Here is a 16,725-nt window from a genome sequence, read left to right on the forward strand (position 1 = left end):
AGCCGAGATGCTTCAGCAGGTCTGTCTGGTCCTAAAGCTGCCCTTGTAACCAGCTACTTCTTTCCCCGCGATTCTCTTCCTCAAACAGCCCTGCCTGCTGGGGATTTCCCTATGGGCACCCAGCCCGCCCGTCACCGCCCCGTGCGGCCTCTGTAACAGAATCCTCACCCCTCGGCCTGGCACTTCAAGCTCTCTACAGCGTGGCCCAGCCTCGCCCAACCGAAGGACAGCCTGCAGGTCCCTGCATGAGTATTCACTCTGGTGAATCGGGTCCCTCCCCATGCCAACTTGCCCATTTGCCCCCCCACACTTCCTGTAGCTGCTTGCCCCGCTTAGATGCCCTGCCCAGGAGATCCTTCCCTCCCTGCCATCCTCTAGGTCCTCATCTGGCCCCCCAGCCTTCAGGAGCTGTCCCCTGCCTCCGTACCTACACAGCTGTCCTTTCTGCCTGATGGTAATACCCAAATCCACTTGGCCTTAATCATTTCCATCTCTGTCCCCCAGGGGACTGTACTCGCCCCAAGGACTGAGGGGTACAGTGGGTACTCCCCTTTGCTTCCCGCTAAGGTATCCCACTATGCTGGGCTCAGAGCAGACACCCCCTCAGGGAGCCCTGGGATAGGTCCTAAGTGTCTTTTCCAGAAGAGGGTGTGGATTTCAAGGAGATTGGACCCCTGAACACTTAATCCCGTTGACCAAAAATGCCCAAGGGGCCTTTACCTCATCAATGTCTTTAATGCTTGTTTTTTAAATAACTCAGATTTTTAGAGTGGCATTTTGTGTCGGGCACTGTGCCATTAGCTCCTTTATTCCTCATAACCCAGTGAAATCTTCAGGATATTTTACTAAGCACATGTTAGCTTGAATGAATGAATGGATTTAATCCCATTTGAAGACACAGAAACTGAGTTCAGACTGGTGAACTTCTACAGAAGGGACCCACTCCCGGTTCCTCTGACTTCCCACCCTCTCAGCCCACCCACCTCCAAGGGGCCTGGAGGTGCCAGGGTTCAAGGCCGCTTGTAGGAGCATCCCTATGGACACGGCAGCTGGTGTGTGTTCCGCACTCTTGTCTCCCTGCTGAGTGCCCCCATTCCCCAACCCCACTCCACCCTGCAATGACCAGGGGCCAGCCTTGCTCCCTCTGTTAAACTCACATAGGATAATGAGCGACACCACGAGGGCGATGAGAAGGAGGACACATCCGATGAGTGGCAGCCGCTTCTGGCTCTCCCGCCAGGTGAACTTGGGCAAGGTGATACCTAGGAGCAGGCCAGCAGCAGGGGAGAGTGAGACTGTGAGAGGGGAGTGTGGCACAGAGGAGAAGGGGTAGGGAAAGAAGGCTGGTCCAGGAGGACCCAGTTAGGCCCTCTCCACCCAGAATATGGTACCATCCCTGCCTGATACCAATTTCCCTTTTACTTAGCATCTATTATGGGCCAGTTAGGTATTTGTGTGTGGTATCTTATTTAATTCTGACAGCAACTGTGTGAAATGGACATTATTATACCCATTTTATAGATGGGGAAGCTGAAGTTCGTGGAAGTTAAATTACTTGCTCAGGGTTACTTGGCTAGTGAGTGGCAGAACAGGGATTCAGATGAAATGTGTTTGATGCCAAAGGTCTCTACACCAAAGTGCCTCATTGACTCTTCAGAGGGCAAGACGGGCCCCAAATCTGAGATCCTTCTCCAGGCCTGTTTGTACTGGGGCAGACTGAATTCGAGGGCAAGAGGAGGGCAAAGTTGGGATGGGGCAAAAGGGCTGCTTCATTAAGGGCAGAGCCAGTTCCTGAGGCCCACTTGGCATCTCTCCGTACGAGCTGAATCATAATGGCCAGCTTGGGAAGTTGGGGGTGGGGAGTGCCTGTCTGATTAGGATCTCTCCCTTTGCTCCTCCACCCACAGATAGGCCCCTGATCATCGCTGTACTCCCATGTAGACCCCAGCTTCCCCGGCAGACCCTCCAGGGCAGCCCTAGGAAAGAGGCCTGGTTTCTAACCAGGAGCTCTGGCTCTCAAAATGTGTACCTTGACCCAGACTGTGCAGCCTCCAAAGTCATACCTGCTTTGTTGGTCCTGATTTCTTATGCTTTACCGCATTTGCCCCAGTTTCCCACGGTCTTGGGTTTGCGTGTCATGGTTTCTTTCTGCCCCCAACTCCCCAGGTCCCCCACTGCCCATCCAGACCATTGCCCCTCCTTCCCAGACGTTGTCATCCAAGAACTAGAGGAGAAGCAGTGAGCGCCCAACTTGGAGATTCGCCCCCAGCACAGCCGCTCAGCCTTCGGACGGCTCCCCTGTCCCTCCTGCCTTCCCTGCAGGAGTCCCCTTACCTGGGCTCTCCCCGGCGGCCCTGGCAGCTGGTGTGGCCCTGGCAGGAGATGCATGGACAGGGACAGTCCCCACTGGCGTGGCTCTGACAAGGTACACTCGAGTTGGAGATGATGTCGTGAATGCTGACATGGTAGACGAGGACCTGCCAGACGATGACCTGGAAGGTGATGCGCGGGCTGGGGGTGCTCGGCCCGGGGATGCCCGGGCTGGAGGCGTCCTTGCCGGGGAGGCATTCTGAAAGCAGATGGAAGGCTGTCCCTCAGGCTGCTCCTCTATTAACTCACCCAGTGGTCAGCCCTGCTGACCCAGGAGACAGAGGTCCTGGGGCAGGTGGCTAAGGGCTGAGCAGAGCCCCCAAACAGGGAAGAGAGTGTCTGAGGATGGAATGAAAGCTCAGAGCCTGCTGTCCCCAACACCCGGTGGTCTCTCCCCATACAGAGAGGTGGGCAGAGGGCACTGGGCCATCTGCCTAGAGCATGGGGCATCTGCTTTGGCTGTGTGTGTCTGTGCTGTGCTTAGTCACTTCAGTCCAACTCTGTGTGACCCATGGACTGTAGCCCGCCAGGCTCCTCTGTCCATGGGATTCTCCAGACAAGAATACTGGAGTGAGTTGCCATGCCCTCCTCCAGGGGCTACATGTGTCTAGGGACCCTCAAAAAAGAGGCTGCTGGGCCAGACCTCACTCTGAGCTGGGAGTTACCACCCTTTCTTCCCTCTTCACTCCCCGGCACCCCATCCTTCTGTGTATATGTGTTAGATTATAAAACATCATTCTTACTTTGAGCTGTCATCAAAAAGTGTGGGAAGCACTGCTTAAGAAAAGCCCTGGCCTGCCTTGTTCTCCCCTCTTCTCAGTAACAAGGGAACTCGTGAGCACTCACACACACAAACACACACACACACACACAACAATACAACAGGAGAAGGTAGAATGCAGGGGAAGAAGGTGTCCAAGGTCCTTAACCTTATTCAGCTATAGGAGAAGTGATTCATTCATTTAGACTTAGCACTTTAATCTGTAGTTTCAGAGGACTTAACATGCTTTATATGTATTTACTCACTTGATCTTGAGAAACAACCCTATGAAGAGGAACTCTGATTATCCCTATTGTGCAGCCAGGGAAACAGAGGCAGAGAGATTGATCAAACTTGATCAAACTCTCATGTGAGAGTGGCAGAGCCAGGATGTGAGCCCAGAAAGTTGGGCTCTGAAGGTCATGTTCAACCAGGAGGCTTTGCAGCCTCTCTGAGGAGGGAGGTGAGAGTTAAAACAGCTGTGGCCAGAGCGGGCGATCCACGAACACCAGAGCTGTTCCTCCGTGAAGAGTCTAAGACTTTGGGTGCACACATTCTGGGACTGGGAATTGGTGAGCAGCCAGGGCTGATGGAAAGTCTTCGAGCAGCCTCTGGTGGCAGCCATGCCCTGGTCTGTAGGACCCCCAGGCCCTGTCACCAGATTAGGCCTCCTCTCTCCTTTCCCTGGCCCCTTACAGAGCTCTCTGCCCTCCCTCGCAACACCTCTGCCTTCTAAGCCCCTGTAGGAGTCCCCAGCACAGCAGGGGGAGCTGGGGACTAGCCTGGCCTAGGGGGTCACATCTGCCCCTCATTCTCATTTTTGCTAAAGGTTGACTGAACACCAAGGAGGGCAATGGGGGAGCAGCAGGAATGGGGGGAGCCGGGACCTGTGCTCAGGGTCCCTGCACTGGGGGTACAGTCAGCAGGGCTGTGAGGAGGGGGTGGGCTCTGGACCTCAGGCACCTCCTTTTCATCTGTCACCTACCACTGTGCTTAAATGCATTTGACATTATTAGTAAGCAGCCCAGTTACTAAAAAGTCCTGCTTATTAGAACATCAGACTCAAGTCAACACTATCAAGCCTACCAGACAGGGTTGGCTTTTTTTTTAACTCCATCTTCTAAGAGTCAGAGGTAACGGATTTAGTTACTTCTTTGTTTTTCTGGAGGCTGAGATGAATCCAAGAAGGAATGTCACATCCCTGACCACTCTCAGCTTGCCAGGGGCAGGGACCAGGAGTGACTATCCCAGGAGTCACTAGTCACTGGGGTTCACTGACAGATGTGGATAAATACACATGGTCCAGAGGCCCCGGCCAGCAGAGCAGGGACACACGCATGTGTATTTAGGGGCGTGAAGAGCACCTGCAGCAGCTGCTGACCCAGGTGAACCAGAGCTCAAATTTCCCTCCTACCCCCGATGCCTAGAGGCTAGAGCTCCACAGAACAAAGATAGGCTATGCCCCTGGAAGCCTCAAGGGCAACAGGATAGGAGTCGGAGCAGGGAGAGGAGGTGAGAATATGTGGAAATGTACAATGCCTCTGTTCACAGCACTGGCTTTGGTGTCAGGCAGACCTGGGCCCCAATCCTAGGTCTCACCCGAAGTGTGACTTTGGACAAGCCCCTCAACTTTCCTTTTTCTTAATCTGTAGAAGAGGACTAATCGTCCTGAGGATTCAATGAGATAAAATAGGACCTCTCTGGCCTGTGTCCAGCAGGAAACGGTCATTCCTCTCCCCCTTTGCACTGGTGCACTCAGCACCCACCATGCTGAGATTTAACAGCCCTGGGGCATGACCAGAGGGCTATAAGGTGGTGTGAGCTCATCTTTAGAGAAAGAGGGAGCTGGAAAAAGACCAGACCAAGGTCCTGCCATGAGAGGGACAAGCTCAGACTAGGTAGAGTCCTGTCCTTCCTTCCCACCAGTCACCCAAGCCTCAGCACCTGCCTGGGGACCTTGGCATGGTGGCATCCCCACTGACCTACCAGGCCTCCTTCTGTGATGCTCATAATATAAGTTTATCCCCACCTCAGGGTAAATTCCCATAACTCAAGACAATAATATGATAATAGCTCCCAGTGTGTGGTACTTCAGAGTTTACAATAAACCTGCATATCTGTGGCCTCCTGGGGTCCTCGCTCCATCCCTGGGAGGTTGACACATCTAGAAGCTCATTTTGTAGACGAGGACTCCAAGGCTCAGAGCACAGATTGCCCAGGACCCCATAGTCCGGAACTGCCACAAACCTGCGTGCATCTGAGTCCCCTGCCTCCTTGAGTCAACAGCCAGAGGCTCCTGGCACATCTTCTCTCTGTGCATGAGCTGCTTGTTCTGCATCTGTGACGTGGCCTGAGAATCGGGCCTGGGACCTTGCAGGGCTGGGAGCATCAGAGAGGATCTGGGAGTGGGGCCAGGGGTTCCTACAGGGATCTCGACCTTGTGGAACTTTCTGGTGGGAAGCAGGGTTGGTCCCAGTGGCCTGTCAGGATTGGGTGGAACCTGGTGGTCAGGAGCCCTCCAGTACTCTCAAAGCCAGGTGGTAATTCTGGGAAAGTGACTTAACCTCTGTGCATCTTGGTTTCCTCATCTGTACAGTGAGCTGGTCACCCTGCCTCACAGCATTGCAGTGATGGGTGATTCTGTAGAGTAAGCGCTCAGTGACCATCACACTTGGTGATGGCGGGTGGGTAGGTGTCTATTTGCTTGCTTGTTAAAGACACTGGGCTTCAAATGGAAAAATCTGTGTTCAAATATGATGACATCCATGCCTAACTGGCTCAGGCAGGTGAATTAACCCTTCAGAATCTGTCTCCCCATGTGCGAAATGGGACTGATCTTGTCTCCTTCCCCCAGATAAGCAAGGAATCAATATGACAGAGCCTGGTTTATAAATGCTCATCGCTATAACAAATGTAACAGCCCACCAGACATCTTACTTGATCCCATTTCAACCTCATAATAGCTTTTCATGGTTGGCATTATTAACTCCATTTTATAAATTTTGAAACTGAGCTCCAAAGTGGTGGAGAATATGCCCAAATTCACATCCCAGTTAATTGATGGGCTTGGATTCTCTCACCAGGCCCCGACAGAGAAAGTAGAATCTGGCCCCAGAGTATCAGGAAGGCCCACAGTAACTTGCTGCATTTCTTCAGGGTTTACAATTTGCAAAGAGCTTTTATACCCTTTATTCCATTTTTCACAAGGCTCTTAATTAACAAGCTGTACAGAAATTTTTATCTCCAGTTTATACATGAGGAAACCGGGGTTCAGAGGCACTCAAGAGCATGCCTAAAACCTCTAAAAGGATTAGTGGTCTTGGGACTTGATCAAAGCTTCTGATCCTGTTACCCCATCATGACAGGCAGGGGCCACGTAAGAGAGAAAGGGCTGAGAGGCCTGCAGTGGCGAAGGCCCAGAGGAAGATGGGGGTGGGTGTACCTTGGGGAGGCTGGAGGGAACAGGGGGTGGGCAGGCAGAGCAGGAGGCCAAGAGCAGCCAGGGAGGCAGGGTCCCTGTCCCTGATGCTGGCTTCACTCACAGGTAGGTCCCAACTTGCCCACCCTAGGCCTTGACCAGCAGGAAGCAGAGATGAGCTGAGCTCTGGGGTCCTAGCAGGAGACCCACCTGGGTCCCTCTTCTCTGAGTCTAGAGGGAGGTGGGAACTGTAAGATGGAACCAACCCGGGGGCTCGGTGCCCAAGGAGCCAGGTGGAAGGGTGAGTCATCTCCAGTCACAAAAGCTTCCCAGGGTTGGGAAGTGGGGGGTGGGGTGGGGGTGGAGAAGAAGCTTTGGGGAGGGGAGAAAGAGTGATACCCCAGAAGGGGCTGGGGGCCCCAGAGGCCCCCACCTCAGGAGAGCGAGCCCTCTAGTGTCAGACAGGGTGGGGGTGGGTGGAGAGTTTCTAAGCCCGTGGACCAGGGCAAGAGAATAGTCCTGGACCTCCAGATGCCAGACAGAGCGGCCCATGTGGGAAGCCACCCAAGTGTGTCCCCCTAGCGAGGACAGCAGGATGGAAGGGCGGCCCCAAGACCAGAGGAACACAGTGTCAGAATGAGGCCATTGACTCCATCTTCCTGACTCCAAACCATCACAGGACATGCTAGGTATTCTTATTTTCCAGGACCCCCAGAATAGGAGGTTCCATGGCCGTTCACGGCCTGCCACCCCACCTTCCAAGAAGTCCTTCCTGATGTCTAGCCTACTAGAGCAGTAACTCATTTCCTTTCCTCCATTCTCGGAGAGCAGTTGCTGAGATTCCAGCATCCCTCCTGGAGACCTGACCTCACCCTCAGAGCAGATGCCTTGAGCAGGTGGGGAACAGGGCGGGGAGGAGACTTCCTGCCCCAGGTCCCAGAACAAGGGGCAGAGCCTGGGCCAGAACTGGCCTGACCCCTGGCCTTGGCCTGTGAGCAGCAGACCCAGGAATGGAACTCAGAGGACCAAGGCCCAGGCTCTCCACAACCTGCCTGCAGACCAGAGGCTCCTGGGCCTTCCCTGGGAGGCGGGGGACAGGGCAGAGCCGAAGCCTGGGTGACTCAGGGCCATTTCCCTGGCTTAGCATTGCCAGTCCATTTCTTCCTATCTAATCCATCCACCCCTGGCATGGTCTCTGGGTTTACCCCCTCGACAAATAGAGCTGTGAACCCTTACCCTCTTGTGGACCAGCCCTACACCCCAGGTGGCCACTACTACCACCTGCCTATGTCTCTGCAGCTCCCAGGGACCCCTACTCAAAACTCATCCAGTCCCCTCGAGATGTTCTGGGGCGGGAGGAGAGAGGTGGGGCCGGGGTCCGCAGGAAGGCAGCGGGGGATGGACCAGGGAGAGGGCTGACAAGAGCAGGCCTGGCCCTGGGCCCTGGGGCTCTTTTCTGGCCAGGAGTTGCTGAGGATTATTATGTCCATTTTACAGATGAGAAAGTAGAGGCCCTAATTACTTGTGTGCTTTGCTCAAAGTCACTCAGGTATGTCTCGTCTAATCGCAGAACAGGGACTAAAACCAGAGACCTGCCCTCTGCACCAAAAGCGCCCGGGGTAGAGTCACCATGGCTCCTGGGTCAAGGTTGTGGTTTCCTGCTGTGACTCTGCCCTGGCCCCTTACCTGGTGGGGGATGGGAGTGAGCTAACAAGCCCCGGGTGTGTCCTACCCTTGGTCTCTCTGCATCCAGAGGTGCCGGGGGTGGGGTGGGGGGGCCTCTGGCTGTGCTGAGTGGTGTAACAGGCACTCTCAGATTGCTTCATCTCAGCAGTTATGTGGCTGCCGCCATGGACTGTGCCCTGGGCTTTCCGCAGAGACAGTTATTTACCCACAGACGGCAGCCTGCAGTCTGTGCGTCACTCAGAGCCCCAGGCAGCACAGGGAAAAGTACCCTTTAATAATGTCTCACGCTAGACTTAAGAACATCCACCTGCAATAGAGATGCCGACGTAGAGAACGGACTTGTGGATACAGGAGGGGAAGAAGAGGGTGGGACGAACTGAGAGAGTTGCATTGTCGGTGCTAAGTCACTTCGGTCAAATCCGACTCTTTGCGACCTCGTGGACTGTAAAGCCCACAGGCCCCTCTGTCCATAGGATCCTTTAGGCAAGCATACTGGAGTGGGTTGCCATGCCCTCCTCCAGAGGACCCTCCTGACCTGCATCTCTCACATCTCCTGGGTTGGCAGGTGGGTTCTTTACCATTAGTGCCGCCTGAGAAGCCCCGAGAGGGCAGCCCTGACATGTATACGCAACCGTGTGCATAACACAGGGAGCTCAGCCAGGTGGTCTGCGATGACCTAGAGGGGTGGGATGGGAGTAGGGCTGGCAGAGAGGCTTGAGAGGGAGGGGATTTGTTGTTGTTTTTCAGTTGCCCAGTCGTGTCTGACTCTTTGCGACCCCGTGGACTGCAGCACGCCGGGGGCGGGTGGAGGGGGGATATATATTCACACAGAGCTGATTCACATGGTTTTACAGCAGAAGCTAATGCAACATTGTAAAGCAATTTTACTCCAATTTTTAAAACTAAATTTAATTTTTTTTAATTAAAAAAAATAAAAGAAGGTCCACCTATAGCAACTTGAACATGTCTTCATGGCCAAGGGCAGGTCCATCAGGGCCCTTCAAGTCCAGCCTGGACTGACTGGGCCTCCCTCCTCAGCCCTGGGCTGTGCTCAAGGCTGTCTATAGACTAGAAGCATCTTGAATACCCCCTAGTCCAACCCATTTTCCTACTGCTGAGGTCATTAAGGCCCAGAAAGGCAGAGTGACTTGCCGAAGGTCACACAGCCAGTGGGGGCAGCGCCAGGAATCCGGACCTTCTGACTCCTGTGATCAGTTGCTGCCCACCTCCAGGCTCCCCCCACTGCCCGCCCCTTAACAAGCTTAGAAAAGGACGGACTCTTCACTAGCTTGCAGCCCCTGTGGCAGTGTCTCTCTTCCAGGGATCCTGAGCATCAAGGAGGTTTGAGGGGTGGGCACCCCAGCACTCCAGGCTAGGCAGGAAGAGGTGGTCCCCAACCCCTGCAGAAGCCGGGGTACTAAGAAAGATCAGGAGCCCTTTTAACAGCACCCAAAAAGCACCCTGGCTTATTGGGAGCCTGGGGAGCCCCTGGGCCACGGCAGGGAAGCCTGAACACCCTACAGCGTGAACTGGACTGGATCAGAGAGGTTTAGGCTTCTTTCCATCCCCACTGCCCAAGCCAGGCTTCGTCACATGTCCAGTACACAGGGCTGACTCCTCCCCTCCCTTCCCTAGACCCGGAGAAACCCCACAGAATCAGGGCCCTCAGAACACAGGCAGATTCCCCAGCATCTCCTCCCACCCAGCCCCCAGCACGCCCCCCCCGCCCCCCGCCAAGCAATGTTAGCCTCAGGGGCCCGAGGCAGCCTGGAATTAAACTGGGCTCCAGAACAAGGAGCCGGAGCTGTGAGGTGCCCCTCGCCCCATGCACCGAAGGCACCAGGGAATCTTGCTTCTGCTCTGAACCAGCTCTGTGACCTGAGGGATAACGGCATTCCTTTCTGGAGCTGGCAACTTTACACAATGAAGGGATTGAACAATCAGCTGTTTTCCAGAGACAGACTCACAGACAGACTGAGCTTATGGTTGCTGGGGCGTGCGGGGTCGGGGGAGGACAGGAAGGGATAGTCAGTGAGTTTGGGATGGACATGTACACACTGCCGTATTTTAAATGGATAACCAATAAGGACCTACTGTCTAGCACAGGGAACTCTACTCAGTGTTACGTGGCAGCCTGGATGGGATGGCAGTTCGAGGGAGGATGGATACATGTATGTGTATGGCTGAGGCCCTTCCCTGTTCGCCTGAGACTCTCACAGTGTCGTTTGTTACTGGGCTGGTATGCCCCAATACAAAATAAAAAATGTAAAAATAAATTTTAAAAAAAAACAGCCATTTTCAGACAAGTGTCTCCAGAGCATTCGAAGTTCTGTGGAGGTGCCTTGGAATCCAGCTTAGTAAGTAAAAGTCTTCAAGTCCTAAATTTATCCCACTTCAAACAGAGCAGATTAACTTTTCAGTTTGATACAATGGGCTCCAGATAAGATTTCATCTGAATGAAAGAGGCTGCTGCTACAAAGAACTTGAAAATTGCCAGCCTGATTGGGAGCTAAAGTCCTTCTAGTTTATGATGCCTCTTATACATGTGAAAAAGCTGGGTATCCCTATTAGACCAGAATGAAAACACCTTCCTATGCATTCAATCATTAATCAAATAGTTCAAAGAGTACTGAGTACCCCCTATTGCCAAGCAAACAATGTTTGGTTTCCCAGGAACTTGGTCCTCAGTTTCTCCTTACGTCCCCTCTCTGCCAATGCTGGGGTGTTGACACAGTTCAAGGTTGGTATGAATGGGAGCCCCGTGGGCAGTCCTGGGTATTGCTACCCTATCACAGACTCCACCTGGCATTACTAAGGCCTCCTCTTGGCTGACAAAGCCCAGGGTTCCCTGTGCCAGCTTCCCTCATGCCCCAACCCAGCACCCTCCCTGCCTGGCTGGGCACCATCCACCCCCTTGTTGCCGTACCAAGAGGAAGGTGTTTTGCCAAAACACTTACCCAAGACACTTAAGCTAAGTGGCTATTGTTACATCAGTCGGTCTTCCTGCCCAGCACCCAGCCTGGAGCCCCGTACATACACACCCCCACATTCACGCTCACATTTGCTAGATCACAGCGACCACACAGGGGGAGGCAAGGCAGGATGGGCTTGGTGGAAGGCCGCTCAGCACCAGTGCCAGCATGGGACCCACATGAGACCAGCAGAGGTCTCAGGTGAGGGCTGCATGCCTGCAGGGACGAAGGGCAGGTGCCGGAGGTCCTAGGGCGTGCCTACACTTCAGGGTCTAGGGAACGGCAGAGTCACCTGAGCCTGCTGTCTGCCATCGTGGGAACCTGACAAGCCCCTGTAGAGAGGCGGCCTCATCCTGGACCAGACTTGGGATCTCCAGCCGTTCTCAAGTCCACTGCATCTGTGGTCCTAGAAAGCCTTCTCCACTTCAAGTAGACCCAGGAGGGGAAAATCCACTCTACAGAGAATTGTTGCTTTATCAGTGGGTCTATTTCTGTCTTTCTTTAATAAATGTGACACTTCTTTAAGGATTAAGAATGTGATGCCTTATGAAAAAACACAAAATACACACTATTTTTTAAGAATAAATGTGCATCTCCATTGTGGCACATCTGTAATTCCACTCTATGTGATTCCAGAGACTGTCATGGAACCAGGAAGGGACCTCGGGGCAATTTGTCCAACCCTCTCGTTTTGTAAGTGGGGAAACTGAGGAACAGAGAACAGAAGATATTGTCCAAATTTAGAGGTACTAGGGCTAGACCCTAGATAATGATGATGATGACAATAAATCTTAGCTATGAATATATGTCTACCTCTATACCTATCTAACTATGCTAGATATTCTCCTCAAAGAGCCTTCTTATGTGAAAGATACTATTCTAAGACTCCTTGAAATAGATACTACATTTGTTCCATTTAACAGATGAAGAAACTAAGGTGCAGAAAGGTTAAGAATTGGTTCAAAGTCACAGCTGACCTGGAACTTGGTCAGTGTTCTGTCCACCACACCCTACAGCTTCTCTTTTGAATACAAAGAAGCTCTGATCCTTCTCCACCTTCTTTCCAAGATTCCCCTGGAGTCCCAACCAGCTCACAGAGAAGCCTCTCAGGCTTAAGTCCATTGGCCACCATCTTTCTTTCTTTTTTTTTTTTTTCATTTATGTTTATTAGTTGGAGGCTAATTACTTTACAATATTGTAGTGGTTTTTGCCATACACTGACATGAATCAGCCATGGATTTACGTATGTTCCCCATCCTGATCCCTGCTCCCACCTTCCTCCACATCCCATCCCTCTGGGTTTTCCCAGTGCACCAGCCCTGAGCACTTGCCCCCATCTTTCTCACTACTCTATGGAGCTGATGGTCAAAAAGTACAACGTATCCTTCTACAACGGAGTCCTCAGGCAGAAAACACAGCCTTGGATGATCAATTACTCCGACTTTGCTCTTAGTCAGTTTCATTTGTATTAAGAAACCCACTGTAGATAAGATTAAAATCCTCAGGAAGCTCTTTCTGTTCCCACCTCAGGCTCACAATCTTGGAGGTTCCACTTTAAATAAGGGGACAAATCTAAGAACCCTAATTAAGGAAGCAATTATTCAGTTCTTTCATTCCAAGGTAAGTTAGTATGGCCCCCCAGAGTGAACATGGCACCTGCCATACACGTGTCATTTATTCCATCGATAATGAAAAGCCTGCACTCCATCCTAGGCCCCTCCAGTGACCTTCCATGTTGGTCCCTAACTCTGGAGAGGTGAGCGTCCTAGCAGCTATCACCTCCCATCACCCTGCCCCAGGGACTGACCCTTCAGATAGCTTCTGTTCTCACCCCTCATGTCTAGGAACCATGAAGTTTAGGTTCCCAGCAAGTTACCGAGGAACATGACCCATGGCTGAGACCATGGGTTCACTTTCCCCATACCTCAGACGAAACTCCCTCTGTTTTACCCTTACTGCTCACCAGAGGCTCCAGTGACCCCCAGAAGCCTAGGGTCAAATGACCTTGGTGAGGCAGAGACATGAGCCAAGGAGTCCAGAGCAGGGGGCAGGAGAGAAAACCTGGGACAGAAAAGTCAAGAAGGAGCTAGAAAAAAATGGCAAGAGAGATGATGGTAAAGTTTGCAGAAACACTTCTGGGGTTCAAAATGGACCACAAGCCCACTATCAACCAGAACATAGGCTTCAGTTCCCAAGGTGGCCCATCCTTCCCCAAGTCCTAGATTCTACCACATCAGCAGAGAACAGAAGAAGGTGGAGATGAGCAGAAAATAAGACCCGAGGAGAAGTTAGAGCACAAGAGGCATGTCCCTCAAGAAAAGAAAGCTGAGGAATTGTTGAACAAAGTCTCTGGAAGCCTTCAGATGTACATGGCTGGCTTTTCCACAGAGGACAGTTGGCTGCTCTCTACCACCAAAAGCAGAAGAGGAAAGTCACCTTGATTGTAGCAGAAGGAATCATGGTTAGACATAAGGAAGCACTTTCCAAGTGTGACAATTATTGAGGCTCAAAATAATGACCAAGGAAAGCTGAAAAAGCCCGTTGAAGATCTTAAATACACATAGAAAGTCACCTTTTCCAGGATGGTTTAGTGAGGGAGTTACCCGAGATAACCTTGAAGCTTGGTTAGAATGTTATTAATAATTTTTTGTGATTCTCAAACCAGCAAAGACTTCCCAAGAGCACACACACTGGCTGGGATTCTCAGGGACCACAGAGTGGGAACCCAGGATCCAGCCACAGAGCCCAGAGGTGCTTCCTGACCAGTCTCCAGATCCCATCAACTTCTCCTCCCATGCAGCCCCTTCTAGGAATTGTGATAAAGCAGGTTGCCCGAGTAGCTGGCAAGTAGCTCCTAGAAAAGTCACCTTCAATTTCCTCTGGAACCCAAGGCGCACGCGGGTGCCCATGCCACACCTGGCTGCCAGACCTGTCCCTGCTTTCCCAGTGCTAGGAGGTTCTGGCCCGAGGTCCCCAGACGCACTCACCTGGCGACTGTCCCTTTCCATGGTCTCCCAAGGGCTGAAGCCTCCGGACTCAGCTGGTGTCAAAGGGAAGCTCCATGTTGGCCTCTGGCGTCCCAGGCATGTAGGGAAAAGGGGGCTGGAATTGAGGGCCACCCCCCCCGCAGCTGGGCGGGGAAGCTGGTTGGGACATGTGAAGTAATCCCATGTATGAACAACAGCGCAGAACTAGCCAGACCTGTCCCCTGCCCCTCCCCCAAGGCCTCCCCAGTTAGTCAGCAAATGCCAGATACCCGGAGGATGAAGCTACCTTTATTCCTAAAGCTGCCCCCACAAAGTCAGCTGTGGGGGAGAACAGGGGTTCCAGATTGCCTCTTTCAGAAGGGGATTCTGGGGAGATATAATGGCCCAAAATGTCCTCACAGCGCCTGTGAGGATGATCTTAGCCCTGCCAACGGGGGCTCCTAAAGCAGGTGCTTCTGAGCCCTCTGAGGTATGATCCTGTCCCCACGGGGATCGGTCAAGCTCAGAGGCCCACCCACGGCAGGGCAGTGTGAACCTTCGTCTCCAAGGACCGCAAGTTCACACCTCAAGTCAGGACATGTGGTCTGGCAAAAAGAATTTTTTTTTGCTTATTTCTATAAAAACACTTAAGGAAATTAAAACCAAACGGCTTCTGATTATGCACATAATGAATTGCTTCTATTGAAAGTGATAAAATGTTATGAAACAAGGCATCAAAACCAGTGCAAATAAAACATACAAATGTTTTGAAGGGAAAAGGTTCCAAGAAATACCAGGCTGACTCATGGTTCCATACCTCTGCCCTATACTGTCAAAAGAAATAGTGTCTAAAGAGACAGAGCAAGAGGAGCCGTGAAGGGTTACCTAGCACCTCCACACCCAGCTGAGCTGCTGAGAACAACAGAAGGTGAACTTTAGGAAGAACCTTCCAGACTCTGAGTATTTGGAGCACAAAGATCATAGAACTGCAGATCTTTTAGAGCCTGAAGGAAGCTGAGAGTTCATCTAGTGAGTCAATCTCCTCATTTTATAGATGGACAGCTGGAGAGCCAAGAGCCTGAGGAATCTGTACAAGTCACATCTAACAAACAATAGCAACAGCAGAAATAATAATAAGGTGCTGGGTATCCTACCAAATGCTTCACATACAGCGATGCGTTTAATCCCTACAACAATCCTATTCACCCATCCTTCACTCATTCATTGAACAAGTATGTGTTAAGGGCTTCTTATGTTCCTGGCACCATTTTAAGTGCTGGGGACCCAGTAAACAAAATAAGCGAAGACCCCTGCCCTATGACACTAGCATTTGGGGGGTGGGGCAGACAAAAATAATTTTAAAAATAAACAGATAGATAACAATGATGGTGATAGACAGACGATACAGTGTGTTAGAAAGGGGAGAGGGTCATAGAGCAAAACAAGGCAGGGAAGGAGATTGGGAGGGCTGGGGAGGCAGAATTACAATTCGAAACAGGAAGGTCAGGAGGGCCTCACTGAGGGGGCACTCAAGCAACAACAAGCGATGTGACTACTATTCTCTCCATATACAGACAGGAAAAGGAAAAGTTCTAGATCAGATCGGAAACCATTGGCTCCAAAGGTGCTTTGAAGGAAACTGAATCCCAAGGCAGAAAGATGGAGGAGGGGCATCCTGGAGGGCCCAGGCAGAGACCCCAGGGATCTCCAGATTTGGGTGATTTGGCATGTTACTGCCCTGGCTCTCCAGAAGAACTCAGCTTTAGCCGCATCCCCTTCTTCCTCCCTCCACCAGCCTGCCACGGCAGAGGGACTCCTCCCATGTGGTTGTCCAGTCCCAAGGAGATGCCAAATTGTGCCTTGTCTTCCCTCTTTCCTAGGGAGGCACCCACCCCCACTCAGGCTGCCAGGGACTAAGGCTGGAGACCGGCATTGGGCCTTTCCTTCCATGCACCAGACTTGAGGACCCCCCACCCCGTCCCCCAGGCAGACCACTGGCCTCCCAGGGTCACCCTTAACTTCACATCATTCCCTGAAGGTCCCACCAGCCTCTGGTAAGAGCTCAGGATTGGGGTTCCGGGCCAGCCTGGAGGGACGGGAAACCCACCTCGGAGATAAAGGCCAGCTATGTGAACTTGGAGGTCTTCAGATTCACTCTCTGGAAGATGGTGGTGACACGTCCACCCCCAGATAATATGTCCAGCACTGTGAGGCTCTGAAGAGATGTCGGTTGTCTTTCTTGCTCTGTTCTTTGGATCCATCAGAGACACAGGTTGTCTCAGCGTCCTTGCTGACCAAGCCTTCTCACCCACGTGGAAATCGCCTCCAGCCATTGGTTCAGTTCAGCCGTCATGCTGACGGCTCAGCATCAGGCCCTGCAGTAGCTGCTGGGGCGAGGGTGGCAAAGAACAGAAGGGCGGGGATCCCGTCCAGGGTCGAGGGGAACACGCAGTATATGTGTTGGGGCTGCGAGGTGGGGCTGAGGGACACTGAGGCTTGAAATTCTTTGCTGGTAGTTTTCCTCTTTCCAGAGGGTTAGATGCTGGGCTGGCC

At 52.3% G+C, this 16,725-nt stretch overlaps 1 protein-coding gene across 2 annotated transcripts in view; it reads right to left on the bottom strand.

Annotated features, from left to right (window-relative positions):
- TMPRSS13 (transmembrane serine protease 13) overlaps positions 1–16,313 on the bottom strand; it is a 34,127-nt gene extending 17,814 nt beyond the window's left edge. For both annotated transcript variants that reach the window (XM_043900247.1, XM_043900239.1), the window contains exons 1-4: positions 16,280–16,313; positions 14,194–14,277; positions 2,335–2,569; positions 1,158–1,262 (exon numbers count right to left, since the gene is read on the bottom strand). In XM_043900247.1, coding sequence (XP_043756182.1) covers positions 1,158–1,262; positions 2,335–2,569; positions 14,194–14,214 — 361 coding nt within the window. In that variant the 5' untranslated portion in view covers positions 14,215–14,277; positions 16,280–16,313. The remainder of the gene's footprint in view (positions 1–1,157; positions 1,263–2,334; positions 2,570–14,193; positions 14,278–16,279) is intronic.
- Positions 16,314–16,725: the final 412 nt, after the last annotated feature.

This window comes from Cervus elaphus, chromosome 1 (genome assembly GCF_910594005.1).
Source record: "Cervus elaphus chromosome 1, mCerEla1.1, whole genome shotgun sequence".
NCBI classification, from domain to species: Eukaryota; Metazoa; Chordata; class Mammalia; order Artiodactyla; family Cervidae; genus Cervus; species Cervus elaphus.